Source organism: Triturus cristatus, chromosome 10 (assembly GCF_964204655.1).
Source record: "Triturus cristatus chromosome 10, aTriCri1.1, whole genome shotgun sequence".
Lineage (NCBI taxonomy): Eukaryota > Metazoa > Chordata > Amphibia > Caudata > Salamandridae > Triturus > Triturus cristatus.
Genome location: NC_140593.1, coordinates 697963254 through 697985456, shown reverse-complemented (window position 1 = coordinate 697985456; position 22203 = coordinate 697963254). Strand labels below are relative to the sequence as shown.

At 35.6% G+C, this 22203-nt stretch overlaps 1 protein-coding gene across 35 annotated transcripts in view; it reads left to right on the top strand.

Annotated features, from left to right (window-relative positions):
* Positions 1-22203, top strand: part of RBFOX1 (RNA binding fox-1 homolog 1) — a 958925-nt gene that overhangs the window by 888233 nt on the left and 48489 nt on the right. For 18 of the 35 annotated variants that reach the window (XR_014969494.1, XR_014969493.1, XM_085628210.1 and 15 more), the window contains one exon: positions 12440-12492. The exons of the other annotated variants lie outside the window; for them this stretch is intronic. Coding sequence is in view for 16 of the 18 variants with exons in the window: in XM_085628210.1 (XP_085484336.1) it covers positions 12440-12492 (53 nt within the window). In the remaining 2 variants the exon portion in view is untranslated. The remainder of the gene's footprint in view (positions 1-12439; positions 12493-22203) is intronic. 35 annotated transcript variants of the gene reach the window in all.

The following is a 22203-nucleotide window of genomic DNA, read 5'->3' as shown; positions in this document are numbered from 1 at the left end:
GCCATAGTGATGAACTTTATTCATTATTTGTGGCACACCGTTACAGTGTTGCAGGAAATGAAATAACTAGTCTATGACTACTATAAATAATATTATGTTCTTTATGATGGTGTGGGCTTGTTATTCTGCGGTACCAACCTACTGCTGTTGGTGCAAGCAAAACAAAAATAGGCAGTTTGCTGCTGTTTTATCATGTGTATTGCATTGTAAATGAATTGTAACATATACATTCCAGTAAACCAACCAGGTCGGAATCCAAAATACTATACCACTACAAGTTTTCTCTATTATAACACTAATATTTTACTTGTCAAACAACTGTAAATAGTCATGGGTCAGAAGAAGATTGCTGTCAAGGGCCCCAGGTTGAGGATAATCTGAAGTCTTTAAAATAGTGGATTTACTTATTCTACCATGAAATTGAAGGGAATACCTATGGCCTTGTAATAAACTATGGGGTGCAGATTAAGCTGTTTATTAATTGAACATATTAATATCCCATGACATTAATGATGGTGAGAGGCTTTGAGATATTTGTATCTAACACCATGATTCCAATGTTACATATACAAATAATGTGGTAACAAAATGAGCATTGTTTGCTTGCTCTAGTATCATACATTTCTAGTGCAGATGATAAAAGAATGCTTAATTAAGAAAGAAAACCTGATTTATAAGTTGTCTACATTTTGGGTAAATATAAAAATATAAATAGGATAGCTTTTCAAATAGGGGGTTTGTAGTCTAAGCGGATAAAGAAAAAAATAAAGTCCAATATATGAATCAGTTGGGAATTTTATTATAGTCTACAAATATAGCAAACTCAAAATGATGGGGAAATTGGTCTTCTATGTCATACAGCATGCAAATTAAAACTGACAAAGAAACAGCAGAATTGCTCAAAGAACATTTGACCAGTCATTTTTGTCCTTGAGTCCTAAACAAGAAAATTAAAAACATAATGCTAAAAAGTAGGACAAAAAAGTTAGAAAAAATGTAATGTTATTAATATATGCAAGTTGGTTGCACAAGAACTACTATATTTTTAGATGTCAATGAACAAATAGGGTATGAGCAAATTGTTTTGGAAAATCACTGGGAAAGCTTATTAGATGTACAACTAGAATAAGTAAATATATAACAGTATTTTCAAAACGCGTCAGACACTAATGCTTTCAGTAGCCTTAAAGTGTGTTTGGCTAACATAACAGTTAAACATTTGAAAGTTGTAATCTATCATAAGAAGTACCTTTTACATAATAGTGTAATGATGGATAAAAAGCATGTTCAATGTAGGCGAAGTTCTAAGAATAACATTCCCACATTGGCACATTTCAGAACTCAATATACCCCATTACTCTTAAAATTATTTACCAAAGTGTACTTGTCAACATTCTTTATCGGCTTACAAATTAAGTGACAAAATAGCTGTGGGGCTAGAAGAAATAGTGACTGAAGTACAACAAGGTAGAAGATTACAAATTAAGGAACTCTATTTGAAGAGACAATTTAGGTGGGAGAAAAATATGTAATCATGTATAACAGTAATAATAACCCATTGCTGAGAAAACACAACCAAGCAACAACATGCTTGGAATTTGACCAACACAAGAATTTAAAGCTTCACCATTTGCCAATTTTTCAATGAATTTATGATAGTAAATTGTTCAACACCATAGTGTGCTTGTTATAACACCCACACGTAGGAGCTGATTCACCAAAAAACTATGCTTGGACATTGAAAAATTTGAATGTGCAAGGTACAGTTTTGATTGTGCTTTGTTGACTGATTTTTATGGTGAACCAAATGCAATTCCTGTGGCCTTTGTGTAAGTTATGTATGTCATTATATATGTACATATCTGCATATTCATGACCTATCATTTACTTAACACGACCTGGCCATTAGTTATCAATGCATAGATTTATGCGAAGTGTGAAATAATATGAAACTTACTATTCAGACTTCCTATCTGTCAAATATTTTACACAAAATTAACACCACTTCCTTCACACATCATGAAAAAAATAGATTCATGGCTTTCCTTTCCTTAATTATTTCTCTGTTTACTCCAAACCCATTCAGGTGTAAGGTAGGTGCCTAGAGAGAGGAATGCATTTGTTTGAGATTGTGAATGCTCAAATAAATAAACCTTTACAGAAATGTTACATTACTTGTGCCTTATATAAATATACAGTTTGAACCACTGAACCAAGCTGATGGAATATTATGTGGAAACAAGAGATGGGGTTTACATTTTATGCTTTGGTTTCAGTGAAGTAGTTAAGTCAGCTCTACTTGATACAATAAAGAATGAACAATGGGTTCTATGTAGATAGTAAGGAAACATACCTTCATTTGCTATGTGGCCAAAGTATGTGGCCAGAGTGGGCAATAAGAATGTAAGCAGCTTGAAACAGGCTGAAGCTTGCAAGTTTTTAGTTGGTCAATTATTAGGTATGTGTGTGGTGATATTAACACAATTATAAATGCCTCATAAGCAGAAATCTAGAAGTGCATTGTAAAAGGCATCGAGGATAAAATGAAGACATTAATCATTGAAGAAGAGTGTAGGAAGAATTACAGAATGTATTTCAGAGAGAGACCACAATGATTTAAATAGAATAAAATGTAACTTACTTGATTTTAAACTTGCACGCCTGTATCTTAAGACCATTGTACAAAATGCACCTTTGGTAGTGATTACTGGACCACAATAACTGTAAGAACACTAAACACAATTTGGTTCAAACAGTGAACAAAAAAATAGTCTTCAAATAGGATAATGGTAAACCGGTTTAAATGTACAATGAAACAGGGGATAGCAACCCTAGCCCAGTAGAAAACACTGCTGGGTGTCCTGCGATGTAAGTTTGGGATGGACCAGGAATAAAAGTGCCCCATTGTAAATGTTTGTTGGTGAACTTCCCTGGTCCTTGTTAGCAGGGGTTTAGGTCCCTCTCAAGCATTGTGCAATCAGAAACTGCATTTTAGGTACATCCACAAAGGTGGAAATCAGGGGTTTGCTAGTGCACCCAAAAACATCACAGCCTTAGTCAAGCCAAGTCAAATTTATTTATTTTGTTCGATTATTACATAAGATAAAATTATTACATATTGGAAAAGTAAGGCCTGCAATCATACAAGTCTTAAAAGTGCTTAAAGTAGTTATTAATTCTTAAAGGGCGTCCCCATATTATATAGTAATCTCCTTTAAATCGGTCATGGGAGAAGAACCCATGGGTGCATGGTGTTGAGTTGCACCATTCCCTTGTTAGTTTAAAACCCTTAATGACTTTCCTGATGGCTTTGAACAGAGATTTATTGCATGAGATGAACGTGGTATCCCAGCTATAATGCCAATGTTCCCCAAAGTACATAAAGCAATTAATGGATTCAAGAAACTCTCCCTTATAACACCTGAATATCGTTTGAGACTGTAGTGAGATGTTGCCCTAGGTATACCAAGTTATTTTGCACAGTGCCCTTGCTGGTTAACACCTTTGCAGATTTCCATATTGACTCAAGAGTACCAGTACAGGAGGATTAATGAGCCATTAAAATGCTGGGTACTTGATGCACTCATCACAGCCTTAGCCTTTTCACCATATTGTGGAATACTTCTTTGGCAGGGGGACTCGGTCCATATGAAGGAACACTTCCTTATGACTGCAACAGTGAAGCACTTAATGAAGCATTCAATACTACAGATCGGTCCATGCACGTAATTTGTTAACATTAATCTTCCATGTACAAAAATACCTAACATAAATAATTTGTTTGGCCCACCAGCATTATTTAATAGGTAGAATAATAAAGAAAATGACCTACAATGCCAGAATGTGGAATATGGGAGGAAAGCTGCATTCTTTGTTTTCTACTATCAAACATTTCTCAATGTTAAGGGAATATTAAAAACTGTAAAATAAATCTTCTTAGGTTGAATAAACACAGCTTACCAAACTTGCTTCCAAAATAATAATTACTTAAGAGGGCACGTCAATGAAAAATCTTTTTGAGGAGAATAGAAATGGTAATTTTTCGGGAAAAGAAAAGTGGAAGGATGTTGGAGATTTCCTCATTCTGATACTTTTGGTGAAACATATTTTACAACTCCTTTCACAACCAGTATCAAATTCAGTAATTTATTCATTGATTTTAATGTTCTTAAACAATATGAACTCCTAGACATTGAGATTATCCGTGCAGATTTATACATATTTGGTTGGCTGTATTCAGGCACTGTTCTTCATAAAAATCAATTGACCTTAATTTCCCATTCATTCTAAGTGTGCATCTTGAAATTATGTTTAGGTAGTAAGAGAGAAGTTAAGTTACTTCTTCAAGTTTGCTGTCAGCAATAGTATTGTCAACTTTCAGGAAGTTGCAGCATAAGGAACAACAGGTCAGATGTATGAAGTCATTTAGCAGTTCATTAAATCACAGAGTTTGTGACTACTAAATTTCTTATTGGCATGCACGAAACCCATATAGAGATTTGCTGATAGGTTACTGAATTGCTAAATGAGTTTAGGAATGCATTACAAACCACTATTTGGAAGGAGAATGTTTAGTCCATCCCTTTGAATGCAATGTATCAATATTTTGAGTCTGAAATCCAGGTTAAAATCATTATAAAGTTACCGACTCCGAATATGGAGTGGTAACTCATCTGCAATAAGTAAGGGGTCAGCATGCAACCTTTTACCCATTGAGAATGAAAAGTAAATGTTTATTTGGGAGTGGGAAGTGGCCCTGGTGACCACTGCTGACTCTTAAACAAATTTTCTTACATGCATATCCATTTCCTTTAAGAAAAATGGGCTGCATTTAAAAAATGCGATCATAGACAAGGAAAACTTCTGATCCCAGTACGCAACCATCCCTGTTATGTATCCAATTGTAGTGAAGAGCAATTTGCAGCCTACCTCATGAATACTAGTGAGGACTGTGAACAAATGCAATTGAGAATTTGTAAACTGACCTATTAGTACATAGGCAAGTTCATAAAATTCCACACTGTTCTCAAAAATACTGGTCACAAATTACAGTCTGTAGTTTGTGATCAGCATTTAGATCATCTGACCCTACATTAGCTAATATCTAAAACATAAAATGTTCATAAATGATTTACAACTTGATAAACAATTGAAAGTACTTACACTTTAAAGAAGATTGACTTGCAAAGTATGACTTAAGGCAACCACACACTATCTCTACTATTTCAGGAAAGACTATAATATCTGTGTTTAGTATTTCCTGACTAATAAGTGCTTTTCCAAACTGAACATAAGACACTTTATCATCTTCAATTTTTTTATACAATTTAAGGAGATTTCTGGCTTTTTTGGAGATTCATAAACACTTATCAGAGGACTCCATATAAACTGCAAGTTGGCTTTTTGCATGAATACCCTTATGGCTTACAATTCCACTTGTCCATATTCTTCATGGAGCAGATGTCTGTAGCGCAAACAATTGAGTTTGTACATGTACATTTTATTATTGAGCAGTTTTATAAACGTCAGCATTTTCATCTCAATTTTTTCTCTGCCAGAAGAATATTTTTCACTTCAAATATTTGTTTGGAGTGTCTGTACTTATGGAAAGGCATTGGCATGGTATAGGAATACTCACAATGTTACAACTTTTGTGTTATTGATACCTTTCCAGTGCCCATTGCCACAACACTGCTTCCACGTTTACCCCTGCAAAATATCCATCATACTGGACAATTTTTCTTTGGGGTAATTTACCTTCAGTGAATAACAATTTGCCAGTTGGAATGTATATACCTAAAAAACCTTTGAAGACTTTCCACTATGAACTCGTTTTATGAATGGGTACTTGGAGTCGAAATTGGGATTCTCTAATTCATCATTTGCTTTTTTTATTAATGGCCTGTGCCGATTATTAAGAAATTAAAATTCATTGAAAATTAGTGTGTGTGTCTGTATATATTGTAATTACTGTGTGTGTGTTCAAATATGGGTCAACGTGTGTGCTTGAAGGATTGTGTCTTTTATTTTTGAATGATTATAGGGAGTGTTCTTAGGTTGTGTTTCATAAAAGGCAGTTTTTATATGGTCAGGTTTCTAAGCACTTGCATGCATTATCTTGGTGGTGCTACAAGGCTACAGCTTGGTGGAATGACGAAAAAGTAATGCGGCTCGATGTGCACCAATGTGGATTTGTTTGCATGAACTTCTCTCTGAAAGACATTGAAATTGTGATGCATGTTTCATTTTCACCAAGGTTGTGAACGTCCTACCGAAAGCCATTGCATGCAAACCAACCAGTAATATCACAGATACACAGTGCTTTGCCTGCTCTGCTTGTTTTTTGTTTGACACAAAGGAGGTTCAAAAGTCACAAAAGTAATGTTAAAATGTTTGAATAAAATTAATTGCTGCTATATCAGTGATGACCATCCAGAGAACAAGATGTGATTTCCTTTAGATGTTTACTCTGAATTATTTGGTTTACTTTTAGACAGCTCAGGGTACTGTTTTTTTCTTCCATAGTATGAGACACTTAGGATAACGTTTAACACATTTGTTTTATTCTGTAAACACTATGCTCTAAGTAAACATGGAGGAGGTGTTCCTGGTTTCACGCCATAAGAGTGACAGAATGTGCCCTCACTTTTCTATGTAAAAGCCAATGTGACATCAGCGTGCTTTATGCCTGAAGAAGAAAACATCCAATTGTCCTGAATCATATATCCAACATTCTGACAGAAACAAGGATTTTGTACATAAAGGATCCTAATCGAACCATTCTAAAAAGGCAAAAACTCCCCAAAAGCCACTGGACACGACTCAATATAGAAGGTGCATAAGGTTTTTTCTACCTTTGTGTACATGTCAGTAACATGTACAAATGCAATTTACAAACATTTATGTGAGATCACTTTCTTCTTGATGCATCATTGTAAATCGGCATGTATGTGCCATGTTACACACCACAGCTCCTTCAATGTTGTGATTTTACTGCACGTATGAGTGAGTTAAATATGAAAATATTATACACATCAGAATAGAAAAATGTTTGTTGCTAAAGTTCTGCAAAACATGTATAGTGCCAGGACGTTATTGAAATGATGACTAACCTTAACATAAGTGCATCCTGCATTAATGATTCCCTTCCACCTCCAATAAGTAAAAATGAAAGGAATAGCTCGTCAACATAAACTATGCGTTAGACCCATTACGCATGCAACCTTCCAAACTACCAACCCATATGCAACTTCTCCTTTCTTTTAGAAGTTCGCACAGAGAGACAGAGTTGAATCAAAACAAACTCAAAGCCACCAAAAGGTGAATTAAGTGTTAGAAGATGACCTGGTTGATCTTTCATTTTGAGTGCCCAAGATTCTCAGTAGCCTAATCCATGTTAAAAATATTCCAGGCAGGATGCTCACTAAGTTGATGGCTGCATTAAAAAAACAAGAATACTCTCTCCCATGAGCCTGCAGGACCTGTCAGGGGTATTCTAATTTATGTGAACTACACAATGCTGCTGATTCAAATGAATGACATGATGATCCTAAGCGACGCGTTTCTGACATGGATCATGGATGGAAAGCAGTCAATCAAGGTAGATAATTCGACTCCATCAAAGGTCAACTATCCATTAAGGCTACCAAAACCTTACTGTTCAATACTTTATTGAGCACCTACTTTTGACTACAGGTCATCCTCATCCAATTGTCTTTGCCAAGTTTTATAATTCATCTTACAGCAAACGAGTCTCTTTCAGAACCCACAATGCCCCACTTACCCTGCAAAGTGTAACCATGTACCTCTTCCCCTGGGCATAAGTTTTCCCAGGCCCAATGTTTTGCTCGGAGGCCAGCAACCAGCACTGTCGAAGGTTAGGATGGTGAATACAAAGGCTGATTAGTCTTTATTCCACCCCGGTCTCTTTACTCTACCCGCAGAAACACCCTACCTCTTTAGCCCATATTTGCAGGTTCTTATTTTCCCTTTGTCATTGTTCCCTTTTTCACTTCCTCCTTTTCTCCCTTTTTTGTGTATTTTTCTCTCATGTTCTGAGCATTTTCTCTCTCATGTTCTGAATCAAAGTCTTTTGAGGTAAAATAGGTGGCAGTTCCTAAAAATGTTTGCCGATGGGCCCCACCTGCAACAACAGGCTCAAATTAACCAATGTGTTTCTGGTAACTAATAGCACCCAGATAGGTTTATTTGTAATCTTGTACACTCTTAGCATGATCAATCTCCCCACCAATAAATAAATAGTTTATTTTATTGATTTTTTATTTACATAATTGCAAAACACTCACTTTTTTCCTGAGAGTAATGGGCAGGAATAACTATATAGGGAGGGTGAAGGATTACATCATCAGCTAAAATAGTGTGTCACAAAACGTGTACTGCTACATTGTAGTAAAACATAGAGGATGAAATATGTGCAACTGATTGAAATCTTTGAAAATAACACATTCCTCCAAACAATCCTCAAACAATAAACAGTGATACTAATTTGGCAACACAGGAATGCTTTGAACAGATCCTAGAAAAAAGACAGTGTCCACACCAACGTAGCATTTTAACAAAAATGTCTTCAAACATAGAAAACACTATTATACACCATGGCATAACTGAAGACCTCTCACCGGGAGCATGGATCATAAAAAAACATGAAACACTGCAGAGTTACAGGAGGACAATCCTACGTGCAAGTAGGTTGGCAGAAAATTACCTGAATGAACCAAAAGTTGGAAATACATTCGAAAATGATACTGTTTAGCTAGGCTTCACCTCTTTGCCCTCACCTTTACAACCTTAACATTCAACAAATATTTCTTTCTGTACCATTTGTATCAAATGTTTGTGTTTGTCAATGTTTATCTGATGTCTGTATTGTCAAATCATGTAGTGTAACCAATCAGGCTTTCATTATTTTCATACGAATTTCCTGTCAATTAGATCGTAATTAGACCTGGGATGTACTGAATTCAATCCCATGCAACTTCTGACTTAAATTAGATTTTTCCAATGTAGCAACTCCATCAGAGATTACATTGAGGGGTTTCCCCTCACGTCTCCACCAGTGAGGCTCATGCACCACAAGGATTGCTTTTTTGTTAGGATACCATCAATGATACTGAGGGCTTTACGTGCTTGTGGAAAAATGTACACCACACATGGGGAGCAAGTCTTGTGGCTGTTATGCACACTCAGTCCAGTGGATACATTTACTAACTAGGTTAATACTGGCAGACCATTTAATACCAGTAATAAATACAGTACAACCAGTGACCTTTATAGGTTAAAGATATCAACCACAAATAATAATAATACATATTAAACCAAAATAAGATCATTTCTGTAACAGTGATCAAAACCAAAGCTGCAAGACACTAGCTGTCGGCACCGGCTACAAGCTGAGATGAAACGCTTTGGAGTGCTTCTAAGAAGGTGCTCCCAATTTAAAAGATCGGAGGTGAATCCGCCTAAACTGGATTCTTGTACCTGCAGCCCACCAGGTAACACGTGATGTACCATATGCCTGGAGTTGTAGCTTTGTTGCAGTGGGCCTTGTCATCCTGAATAGGTGGGACCCTTTGAATTCTCAGATATGTAAGCAGGGGGTGTGGGTAATCCCAAACAATAGATTCTCTAGAATTACCATGAGTATGGTCTATGCCTGGGTTGCCCTTTTGATTTCCCTTTGGCCAGGAGGTGCATGTTCAGAAGGAACAAAATATGGTTTACCCAAGTGCTTATTGCCATGGTTTTAGTTGTAAAATGTATGCATATTGAAAAAAAGAGGTGGGTCATAGGTATTCGTTAGGCTATGTGGACACACTGCCTCACAGATCCCCACATGGCAACCTTCTATAAATAGATATCTTCATGATGAAGGCACTACCACCATGCTGATATTTTTTACCACTGCATTGGAGCCCCACTACCTAGCCTTAGTGTAGATATGGTGCAGTTGTCTAAAACCATTACATAGGCCGAACAAAGGTATAGAAACACTGACGTCCAAACTACTTCGTTATCATCAACCTTACTTGTATTTGATTGTGTCAAAGCTAATCTTAGGCAGGACAGCCAGGTACAACAACTGCTGGCTATTTTATAAAACTAGTTATCATGGAGTGCAATTATACGGGAATGCCAACTCCTTCACTGTGGAGCTGGTAATGTTGGCCAAACCATAGGAGTTATGCACATTTATGGTAATATACCTGTTTTGAACTAAACATATCTATACACCATAAATAAACATTGTCAACAGAGTACAATAAGATTAAACATCTCACAAAACAGAAGGTAAACATACATTTCAAGGATGATACTGAACAAGTATCTACTGCAAGAAACAAATCATTAGTTGAATTCAGAAGCATTCATAAAGCAATTTAGTTGTTCTATAATCCAGGTTTCCAAACATGAATAAACTGCCTATCATGTTTTCTAAAAACAGGTCAAGACACCCAATAGGTAAAAAAAAGAAGACATTTAATGAATTATTTCAAGAAGGCAAAGCATAAAAAGCTTGCCTACTGTTACTCATAAAACCTGCAAATCCAATATTTCCAAAATGTCCTTTATCACGTTAATCATTCGGAAACAAAAAATATTAGATACATTTTTGTTTAATAAAATATTCTAATACTTGCATTTTGTATTTATTAATGAATAGCAGGTTTTCTTAACGGACCCGTGGAAAAAAAGTTAGTTTTGCAAACCAGTTTTGATTGGGAAGACAATTAGTGACGAAAAACAATTTTATTCATGACAATAACACACTCATTCCTGAGAAAAAATTTAGTTTTTGGGTGAATTCGGAAGCATCTTGAGATATAATAAAACTGAATTAGTAAAGCCTTAGTTTGCTATTTATAATCTCAAGAAATTATTCAATCCTCTTCACAGTGCAAGGAATTGGCATGTTCGCACATTTTAGGTTTCAGGCTTTTTGCCCTGATTCCCACATAATTTTTCTTAACACAAAGAAATAGGCCAAACCAATATGAAGACTGTGATCTTTCCATTATTGTTACATTTCCATTTATTTAGTTTATGCAGTTAACAAAACCAAATCTTTTATAACAATAAGTCTCAATAAAATAAAATAAAAAGTCAATTACACATACCATGAAAACTGGGTGCTTAGTGCAACATATAGAGAGTAAAAATATATAATCACAACATCATTACAACTTTACACGTTCCGACCATGTCTGCCTGGCAGAAGTTCAAAAATAGCAATTGAAATGTTTGTAACTTCTATTTGGCAGACACAGTTGAAACATTGTCACAACTGTTTTGAAACGTATTAATGTATGTACTATACTCAGAAATACGTTTAGTTGCAGAATGCAATTTTATTTTATTATAGTAAAAAAACATAAAAAAAGCCCTTCTTGCTTGATTAAAACACAGGTACATAGAGCAAGTACATACGAAAACTCAGCAGAACATTCAACAACCTTCTCCTTGGAGAGTTTTGATTTTACAACCACGTTAAAAAGGCCTTGTGATATGGAGCAGGTGTAATTGTTAAAGCTCAAAAAAACGTAGTAAATTTCATTTACACATATTGGACAGCTTCGAAAAATAATACTTTATCAAAACTGTTTCATCGCCTTAGTTCCCAAACAGGCTGTGCACCATGTATTATTTTATGCATGTCAGCAGAATACCAACATGTGATAGTGGATCATAATATAACAATTAGAAAGCATTAGTAAACAATCTCCAGTTATTCAGTGATTTCTCTACACATTTCTATTATAGTTTTTCATTAAACAGATGCATTAAGGAGCATAAACTAAAACTAATGTATCTTGAAATCCATAGCATCAAATAATGACACATTATATAAATCTCATTGCCCTATGTTGACAAACTGAAACAAATCTAGCTGTATACCACAAAAACACAGACACACATTTTGTTTTTTAGTGGTGTGCTTGTTTACAAGGGACAATGCCACACATCCAGAAATGCTGTTAAGAAGTGGGAGTTGCATATTTTCTTTTGGATTTTCTCATCCATATAGTGTGTGGGGTTTAAATCCCAGTGTCTATAAAGAAATTATGTCAGGTGAATGTTTTAGTACATGTATGATGGTGACATGCAGCAAACATCGTGAATCATTGTGGGTGGATATATGCGCTTCGCATGACTCCTCAGTAGCCACCAACCCCCTGCTTCTGATGCAGCCATTGTTCATGCTCCATACATGAATGTTACATTTTCCTTTCACTCAAACAGAACCCAGCATGTCTGCTTCATAGTTATCAGTTCCGTATTCCTCGATTGAGGTGAAACTTGCTACATTCATTACAAAGTGAGCACCTCTCTTCCTCCGTAACCCCATCTCCAGATATCAAGTGGCAACTTAGCGCATTCCCCAGTCAGCAAGCAGCATTGTGAATTTTATCTTCTCTTACAGAAATCAATTCGTCTTCGTTGCAGCAGATGAAATTTCTTGTAACACCTCCTCAGGTAAAAACCATTGGTACTTGTTAACGCATCCAGCCTGGTCTCAATATCCTGTTTTGTCTCCCCACAAAGAGCAATATAAAAAAATCACACCGGAACGGGGTCTGTTCTATAAATTGCTGAGATGGCTTAACAAGCTCTATCAGTCTTCTTCAGACTTAACTATTGGAAAAAGTGCATTCTTTTTGTAAATTGTGTTGTTATATTTCTGGTTTCTAAATACCTTGATCCAGAAAGGTAAGGATGTTCTGGTAACCTAAGACATTTCTTTGAAATATAATATCATACTAATTAAATGTTATTGCACGTCAGAACGGTAGCTGAAAACATCATGGTATGCAGAAAAGATAACTTCCAAAGGATCACCTACACACACAGCATGCATGTATGCTAAAGGCCTTTATCCAGAGTGTTCAACCCACAATGAAGCATCTTGGAAACATTTAGCAGGGACATTCTAGAGCAAGAACCAACCCATTCTCTTCTCAGTTCTTTCAAATCTCAGAAAAGGCCAGGAAATAAATGATGTGTGCATGTACTTGCAACCATTTTATCCAAAGATGTGATCACCTTGAAGACATTTAATATGGCATTTAATAACCTCAAATTGGCTTTGGACTCATCGGTTTGATATAAAAATGATCAAGCAAAATATTCCTAACACTATACCCTCTTTGCGTAATACAAAGCGTAAAGAAACATTTCCCGATATGCTTTCCATATAACAAATATCAACACCATGCCAGTATGAAGTGCTACCACTCTACGAATCAAGAGTCAGAAGCTGTCAAAACAGCTACCTTTTAACACTGCTAAATTTTGTAAACTTGTTTAGCCATTTTTTGTTCTTGATATTTTAAGGTGAACATAGATCATATCTAGCTGTGGTCATTTAACATGGCTTTTATGCTGGTAGGGTGAGCTTGCCCACTGTCTTGTTGACATACAATCACAGCTAGTCATCAGTTATATTATGGTAATTGTTTACATTTCAGATTCATTTACAACAGGTTCATTTCATTCACATTTTACCAAAGAACTAAATATACAATATTCGTTACTTAGCTAATATTTTGAAACAATTTGCAACACCTCAGCAGCACTGTCCAACAATTTTAGCCTCTCGGTGTCATACAGAAGTGGCTCAACCTTATCCCAATCACGCAGTTGAGTCTTAATTGAGCTTTAAGTGATGTTTTCACACTCACACATGCACACACCTTTGTGCCGTGTTAGTGTACACTTGAACAGATGGTGATACACAGACCTCGGTGACATGCACTCCTCGTAGGGAGATTCGAAAAAGTGCAAAGAATGGGATGAAAAAACTTTAATGCAACATTTGCTCAATTAAATTAAGCAAACAGTTTTATTCTCATTTTTTCTCAGCAAATTCAAATTATTTCCTAATTTTATATTTTTTAGAAAGCACAACTTAACTAAGCACTGCAGAGTTGCCCAACATAATAGAAAGCTAGCAGATTTTCCATTGCCAGGAATGTAGATTTAGGTTTATTAAGTTAGAATAATTTATTTTGAGTAAGAGTTTGTGTCACCCATATTTAGTGACGTTAATGTAAACAAAATATAATATATATAATAGAACAGGCATAGTTATTAACTTTGTAAAAGGTAGGTAATGAAGACAACTTGAATTTAAATGCAGATAACTCTATACAACCTATCACATTGACATAGGACATAAAGTGCAAATGCATTTTACAATTGTGAGATTAATGCTCCTGTAGAGTTTAAACATGTTTATGTCAATTTGTGTGCATTGACAGGGTTTCTAATCCCCAAAACATACACACATACACAAATATAACTTCAGAGAGAGCAGGCGGCTATTTGCTATGCCTCTGTACAGACTATTCACTATCCTGCCATATTTGGCATGATAACTGGTTCCTTATTCCAATCACAACAGTGTCATTTTGACAAATATTGATGCCTTTCAAGAGCACAATCATAATCTAAGGTGTTAGTGATTAAAAGGGCGGGACCGTCACAATATCAGTATGTTATGATCTTCTTGTAGTGTTCTGAGAAAACGAAACATGTTGAAAATGTGTTGCTATTGAGGATATAAATGTGAATATCTATCTATCTTTCTATCTATCTATCTTTCTATTTATCTATCTATCTATCTATCTATCTATCTATCTATCTATCTATCTATCTATCTATCTATCTATCTATCTATCTATCTATCTATCTATCTATCTATCTATACAGTTAGATATCTATGTATATATAGATTATATATATATACAAATATATGCAGATGCTCAGAATACACTATGCTATTTATTACCATTGTTGAGTTTATGAGTGTGGGGAGGGACCACGATTCACGAGAGGTGAAGCCTCAAGTGAGTCAGGACACCCCACCCCTCCCTCTGCAATGTTAATACAAATATGCCACACATCTGTATATATTGGATATGCCATGACATTTTTTCATGTTTATTTGATGCAAGCAATTACGTATGTGCAGCAAGGTGAAATCACATTAAAGAGATACTGTGATGATTGTAAGAGGTATCTTTCTTTGGCAAGTAATTGTTACATGTAGTGTGTGAAGCCATAAAAAGTGCTTTCCTATGACAATCTTGATGTGCTGTCATAATAAATTCTAATTTGACCTTTGCACTGTAGTAATAAATTATTTTAAGTCCCTACTGCCATTATGTTCTATGGGAGGGTTTTGCAGTACCAGAAGTTGGTCAACTGTGTTCCTGGATTTAACCAATTTCTGAGCTGGAGTAATTTACGACTGTTTTGGGCTCCTTTATGGCCAGAGTAATTTTTGAAGTACAATTTGTGCAATAGGCTTACTTTATGGTGGGTGCATGTACCTCCCTAAACCCCTTCCTAGCCCTCCCTAACCCCCTCCTTCCTCCTCCCAAACCCTCCCCTTTAGTCATAATTATTTCAACATTTCCAGCCACTTCCATTTGTCTCCCATGTTTGACTACTTAAACGCATACTTATATCTGTGGAGATTTTGCAGTCAGGACTGAGATCTTTGCACAGAAAAAGATAGGAGAGGTGGAACCTCTACACTTAAGTTTGTGAATTGCTTCTGTAATGCCTTAGAAGTTCTATTGTAGTACTACTAAACATACAACAAAATGCAGTTTCTGAATAAGCATTTAAAGGTCATAATGTCTCTGCCCTTTTTACACATTGAGAGTTGCAGCACTTTTCAAATTTGATTTACATTAAACTGTTTTTAATATCTTTTTTGCAACTAATTACTAACTGCTTTTTGATGTGTTTAATTTCACAATGGAGTCCACTTTTATTCTTCATGTCTGCATTAATACTCCTACAAGACACCAAAGATTTAAATGATTTGCAGGAATGGTTATAGTGTGACCATGTATTATAAGGATGAAGGTAACCACTGTTTTACATTCTAAAGATATTGCAAGTTACTTTGGAATTCCAAGACTTTAAAACGGTACTTGGCTACCAGCCTTGTTCCTCAACATGGTCATGGAACTCTTTGGTGACTTGCAATATCCTTATAATAATGTACAGTAGGGGATACTTTATTTCATATATACTGCAATTTAAATTCTCTGATCCAATACCTTGAAGCTGTATCAGTGATGCTAAAAGAAATGAGTTGGATACCCCTTCCTTTAATTCTCATTCACCAATGTATCTTTGTAGACTGTTTTGTAACCACGGTAAAGCAGTTCCATGCCCTCATCTGTTAATCATTGAGACAACTTGTTGATAGAAGGATAAACCTATTTAAAATCCAGAACCAGTTTCTATAGGACAGTCTCCTTTAACATATGGCCATAATGCATTTGATCACAATCTGTCAAAATGAGGTCATTGCAATTAAAATTGACTGAGTTCACTCACATGCTCTGTAACATCTGTGTATTTTTAAATCCAATGAAGCCAATTATTTCCCCTTTATGAAGTTGCGGTAACGTATTTTTTATTCTTGTTGACCTCAAGTGAGGACAAGCACTAAATCTCATGTGAAAGTGAAAGCACTGACTATTCTGAAACCTCGTCAACTCAAGCGAACAATGAAACCTAAATGCTTAATTTCAGAATATTGTTCTCAAGGACATCAAAATAGCATCAGCGTTACAAAAACCTTTTGTTTGCTGTTTGATTGGCTTTGTATATTTATGATCACATTAGTGATCACCTTTTTATATTCCTTATGATTAAATACATGGATTTTTGAGACATTATAAGCAACTGTAATTGCACTCACAATAGCACTGCATGAAATAGATTGAACCCTGTTACCGGGCCTTAGACTGTCTTAACATTTTGTTTTCATGTTATTCTTTGTAATCGTATCTTTCACAGACTCTTAGTTGATTATCAGCATTTCAGAATGCGTAGAGCTGCCCTTTACTTTGCAAAATTATTAAGCTGTTGCTCTCTGATGCTATCTGATTTTTTTTTTTTAAATAATTAATAATCTTTTTGATACTGTGTCTTTTGCTAATATCTAGATTCTGTTGGAGAATTAAAGATATGAAACAAAAATATACATATGGAATGGGTTTCTATACCTAAATAATGAAGCAGAGTTTTCAGATATGTTTATATTTCTTTACATTATCAGATTATCGTTCCACCATCTAATACACTAGTTGACCATGTTGTAGATGTTTGCATGCAGTTGACGTTTTAGTCTCATTCACATTTACAGTTGGCTGCACATACGTAGGATGTGCGCATGTTGATCAGTAACTGAAATGAGATAAAACTTTCATAAAGAGCCCATGGCTTTATAAAAATGTAATACCACTGAAAAGACAAATTATTGCTTTGATTGATTTCCTGTGTAAAGTACTAAATTGTGTTTTTAAAACAGCAATGAGTGGACTTACGCACCCTTTAATTTTCAGTTAAACATATTTCCTATTATAGCGGTAAAACACAAAAAGACTTACCCAGGCTGGAAGGCTCAGAGATAGGAATTAAATGTTCAGTGCAATGTGACAGACAACTGAGCTGATTGGTGGCATTCTCCCTCAGCTCCTAACAGGGGCTGAATGAGAGATAAGATTGAGATGACAACTTTTCTGGTGCACATGGAAAAGGGGTATAGAGCACATAAATTATGTTTTTCATAAGCAGATGTCCACTATGTCTCCTACTATCAGGTATGCATGGAGAGTACACCAGGCAGCTGTCATTGCTCGCTACGAGGCTGTGATGAGCACAAGAGCCCCTGAACATGAATTCAAGAACTTTGAGGGGGGCAATATTAGGGTAGGAAATATTGACTGCAAACTGTCACCTTTGTCCCCAGAAATGTATGCTTCTTGACCCCTTTGGAGTGCCCTGAATCTCAAATGAGCTGTCTGCAGAGTGCCCATCCTCGAGATAGGAAAGTTCTGTCCCTTATTAACAACAGGGATGGAGGCATCAGAACTGGAGGGAGGAAATTAATAAGAGGCACTTAAGGTTTGAGTCTTACAATTACAGATCAAAGCTTGTGATGGAGTGATTAAATGGAAAAGTGCAAATTCTCATATTGGATAGTGGACAGCATGTATGATATCAGAGGCCCACATACAGACAGGACCAGAACCTTGATTCAAGGAATCATTTGATTGGATGAAGCAGCAGCACATCATTACCAAAGACAACATAGCAGAACTGTCTGTGAAATATTGACCAAAGGGAAGGAAAAGAGAAAATAAAAATATAGTGCTAATACTTCTATTTGCTTTCAGTACTCAAAACAATAACATGAGGACACAAAAAGGGTCTTGAGTGCCTTTGTCAGTGATGGGAGACCAGATAATAGAATCTCAGAGCCTTGTTTCAGGCAACTTTATTCACACTGAGTTGAAGATAGACAAACCGAATATAACATAGTCACTCTAGCTCCTATAGCCTGTATAAAGGCGGTAGTGGAGGACAGTGGTCCTGCAATGGGAATCAAATTTGTTGCTAATGACATCAAAATGAACTCCTTGATAAAAAACATATTTACTTGTTTCCAAGACAGAATACTTAGTGAACTAAGTTGCCAACAATTGAAAGATGTTTCCCAAAGGATCTAGAGAACAATGGTCTAAAAGATTAATGAATAAGTGGTTCCAAAAATAATTGGACATCAAGAAAGATGAAAACATTATTTTTGTAAAGAAGTGCTTCAGATTTAGGAGTCACACTATTTTGAGATCTATATGAGGAGCAGAAGACCCAACACAATGGTCTTGATTTCTGTTAATGAGGGTTTGAAAGATTATCCACGAAGCACTGAAGAAAAAGCAAAACCTTCCATTCATTGACACAAAATTTGAATGTTTATTACTTGGCCCCACAAAACTTCAGAGAAGTGATTTTCTGATGGCGTTGAGACCCTGTTCACTAAGAAAGGAATTTGAGTTTGATTTCTCTATGCATCAATACTTAGAGTGATTTGGAATGGCAGGAAGTGTCAGTTCTAGAATGCTGAGAGAGGGAATGATCAAAAGTGGTGTGAGTGATGAAGTGGTTAGGTCATTTTAGCTTTCAACTGTTGTCCATTGTTTTTGGAAAGTAGACAGTTAGATCATCAGTTGATACTGGAGTATACCTGCAAAATTGCAAAACAGAAACCAAAGCTTGATGTTATAGTAGGATGTTGATGATGAGAAAACCTTTTTTGAGTAGTGAAACTACTACTACATACCACTCATTTCTAATGTAGGTTCCTCATTTAATCTCATTTTACTTTTCTATTTATGTTGCTAAAATGGAACAACATATATTTAAGATGTATATAATTCTTGTTTAGAAAACTGTACTGTGTACTAATGACCTTTATAAAAAAAAGAAGAAGCATGTTTAGCCTTTTTTGTAAACTCATTGATTGGATAAGTGATCTCATGCATACAATATGCAATGCACAAACTGACTGAGATGCCACTGGAGCACTGAGGGCTGGATTTCATGAATTGTATTGCTGTTTTTTAAGGTTATTCAGCTTGAGCGATTGGCACTGATTCAGTTGTTCTATTTGATATTCTGATGATTTGAATTCACTCTTGTGCTTGAGAACAATGGCTCTTGACCGGTGACCAGGTAATCAGACTCAGGATATCAGACCCAAAACCTAATTTTACAAAGTTCATCATTTGTATATTCTATGCCGTTCCTTTGAATTAGGTTACATTCATACTAGGTCTGGCACCATTCTTATTCATCATGGATTTTAAAAGCACTACTGTTGGTTTACCAAAAGTAAAGCGATTTGAGTTAAAGTGATAACATGATATGGAATATAGATGATCAATGAGACAGCTACAAAAAATGTGTTTTGTGTTCAAATGACAGCATTATGAACATGCTTACATTTCCATGCCCACAATGTATGATATCATTTCCATTGTATTCTCTATAAATGTATACTGCAACACTTGTTCCACTAATCAAAATACTGATTTAAAATAAAATGTATATAAGCTAATGTTATAAAGTTGCTGTTTTTAACAGTGGGACATAAAAGGATTATCAATAAATAATCAAGAAGACCTTTTCATCACATCGCTAAAGTCAATAGTAGACTAGCTAAGATGACGTAAATATAGGAAAAGTAACACAATGCCAAAATAGCGTGGTTAAATATTGGACTTCAGACTAATGGCTCGACACTAGAAACAGAGCTAGGTCCTTAATGCCACAAATTATATTTTTTCTCAAAGTTTGCCATAAATTATTGAAACAAATTTGGATACATTGTTTGAGGTAACACTTATATTCTTTCACATTTTAAACAATGACTTTATTTGCTCTGAAGCATATAGTATAGTAAGCACTGAGAAATGTGAAAACCCAAAATAGGATCACAAACAAATAAAGATGACTATTCTTCATTTACCTTTTTTGTGTAGTGCAGGGAGTTCCCACATGCATCCACACATGTATAAACAATGCTCTTTTTTCAGGGTATTCTCACAGGGTACATTTACAAACAATTTAAGTGGGTGTCATTCACACAATCAGCTCTTAGATTGAAGCTGTGGCATTGCTCTCAACCTCATGGATATACATTTATCCCACCTTTTGTAAGAGATTATGCCGGTTACTGACCTGTTCATTGGTATTTATTTGGTTTTTAACACATTTCTCTACTTATGATTTCTGAGACTGTACAGCAGTATAAAGTTATTATCATCGGCCATTTCTTCACTTTGTAGTTCATTGGCGGTACTGATCTTTTGGCTCAAGGGACAAAGCAATTGGCTGTTGACATGCTTTGCTGTACATATAAATGATATGTTAATTAACTTGTACAGAACCTGTCCATATTTATTTCTAGATACAAATAGAATTCTTTGTCCATGAAATCATGTGTTAAAATATATTACAAAGTTTGGAAATAGAAACCATGAATAGATTGATTGTTACATTTCTCAACACAAAGAATATCTTTAAAATGATAGGCAGTGCACCTGGGATTACATATGTGATCTAGAATGCACTCATATCAACTATGCAAAATGTTTCATGAAGTTCACTTGTGCCATACTTGAGCCTTGAAGCAACTCATTGAATACATTTTTTATACCACTATATAATTCATGTCCCCTCAGCTCCTAGTGATTCTCTTTAGTAGAATCATTGGACTTAATTCAAATAATTTGGGGTTGTTCCCTTTACAGTGCAACTCTGGAAATAGAGTACATACTAACATTATAAAGAGCAAATCTCCAACTGCTTCCATGATGGGAATGGGTTCAGGAGAAAATTGTAACTACCCAACCATTGAAGAGCATCTCTAAGAATGAATGGGCAGTTGAGTGCCACTGGTAGGACATTTGCTCCTGCATAAAATTACCCTACAATTCAGCATTATTTCACATGGGCAAAATTAATTTACTTTCCAAGATCAATATTTCTGAATTTTTTTCTCTTGTTTTACATCAAGCTGTTCACATAAGTGGGCTGAATTTACACATGCAAATAGCTTTGTGTCTTGGGCTGTTAGTCTTCATTTGAAAGCAAATATATTGTGCCTATTTTACTGTTATAGCATTCAGGATGAGATCCAGTGCTCAAAGTCTGTGACAAAAAGCTATAGAAAAATTGAAAAAAATCATAGTGTATGAACTATTACTATTAACAGAATATAGACTATAGCTCTCTAGTAGGTCATATAATATGGTGGCAAGGGTGGTCAGAAAACACAATTCATTAGAACTTATGAATACAAGAAGTGGCTGACACAACAATTGGTCACATAATGCAGCAGCACATTAAATGAAACAGGGTTTCTCTGCTACAATCAGGCACACTTAATATGTCAACTGAATGGGTCTTTGATGAGCACCAAGAACTGCAAGTGTGGTTGAGTCTATTGCCTCTAAAACATATTTACAAAAAAATGGCACTCTCGTCCCATTTCCCTAGAACTGGCACTGAAATGAGCTACTGTGTGCCACTGAATCACCTTTGTGCCATGGTGTTAGGTTGTCTCCATGAGTCTAGCATATGTTTTCTACTGGAAGGGTACCATTCCATCTCATAATACTATGCATAGACTGACTTTAACCCTTTTCCCTCTTTACATGTGTATTGTAATGTGCAGCACACATAGAAAGTCGGAAAAGGAAGGAGAAATGAAAGCATTTTTCCTTTCTTTTGCCCACTTCAAAAAGACGTACGTTTCTGACACTAAGCCCTGTCTATTTTATTTAGTAAATAGGGTTTACCATCTGACACCTT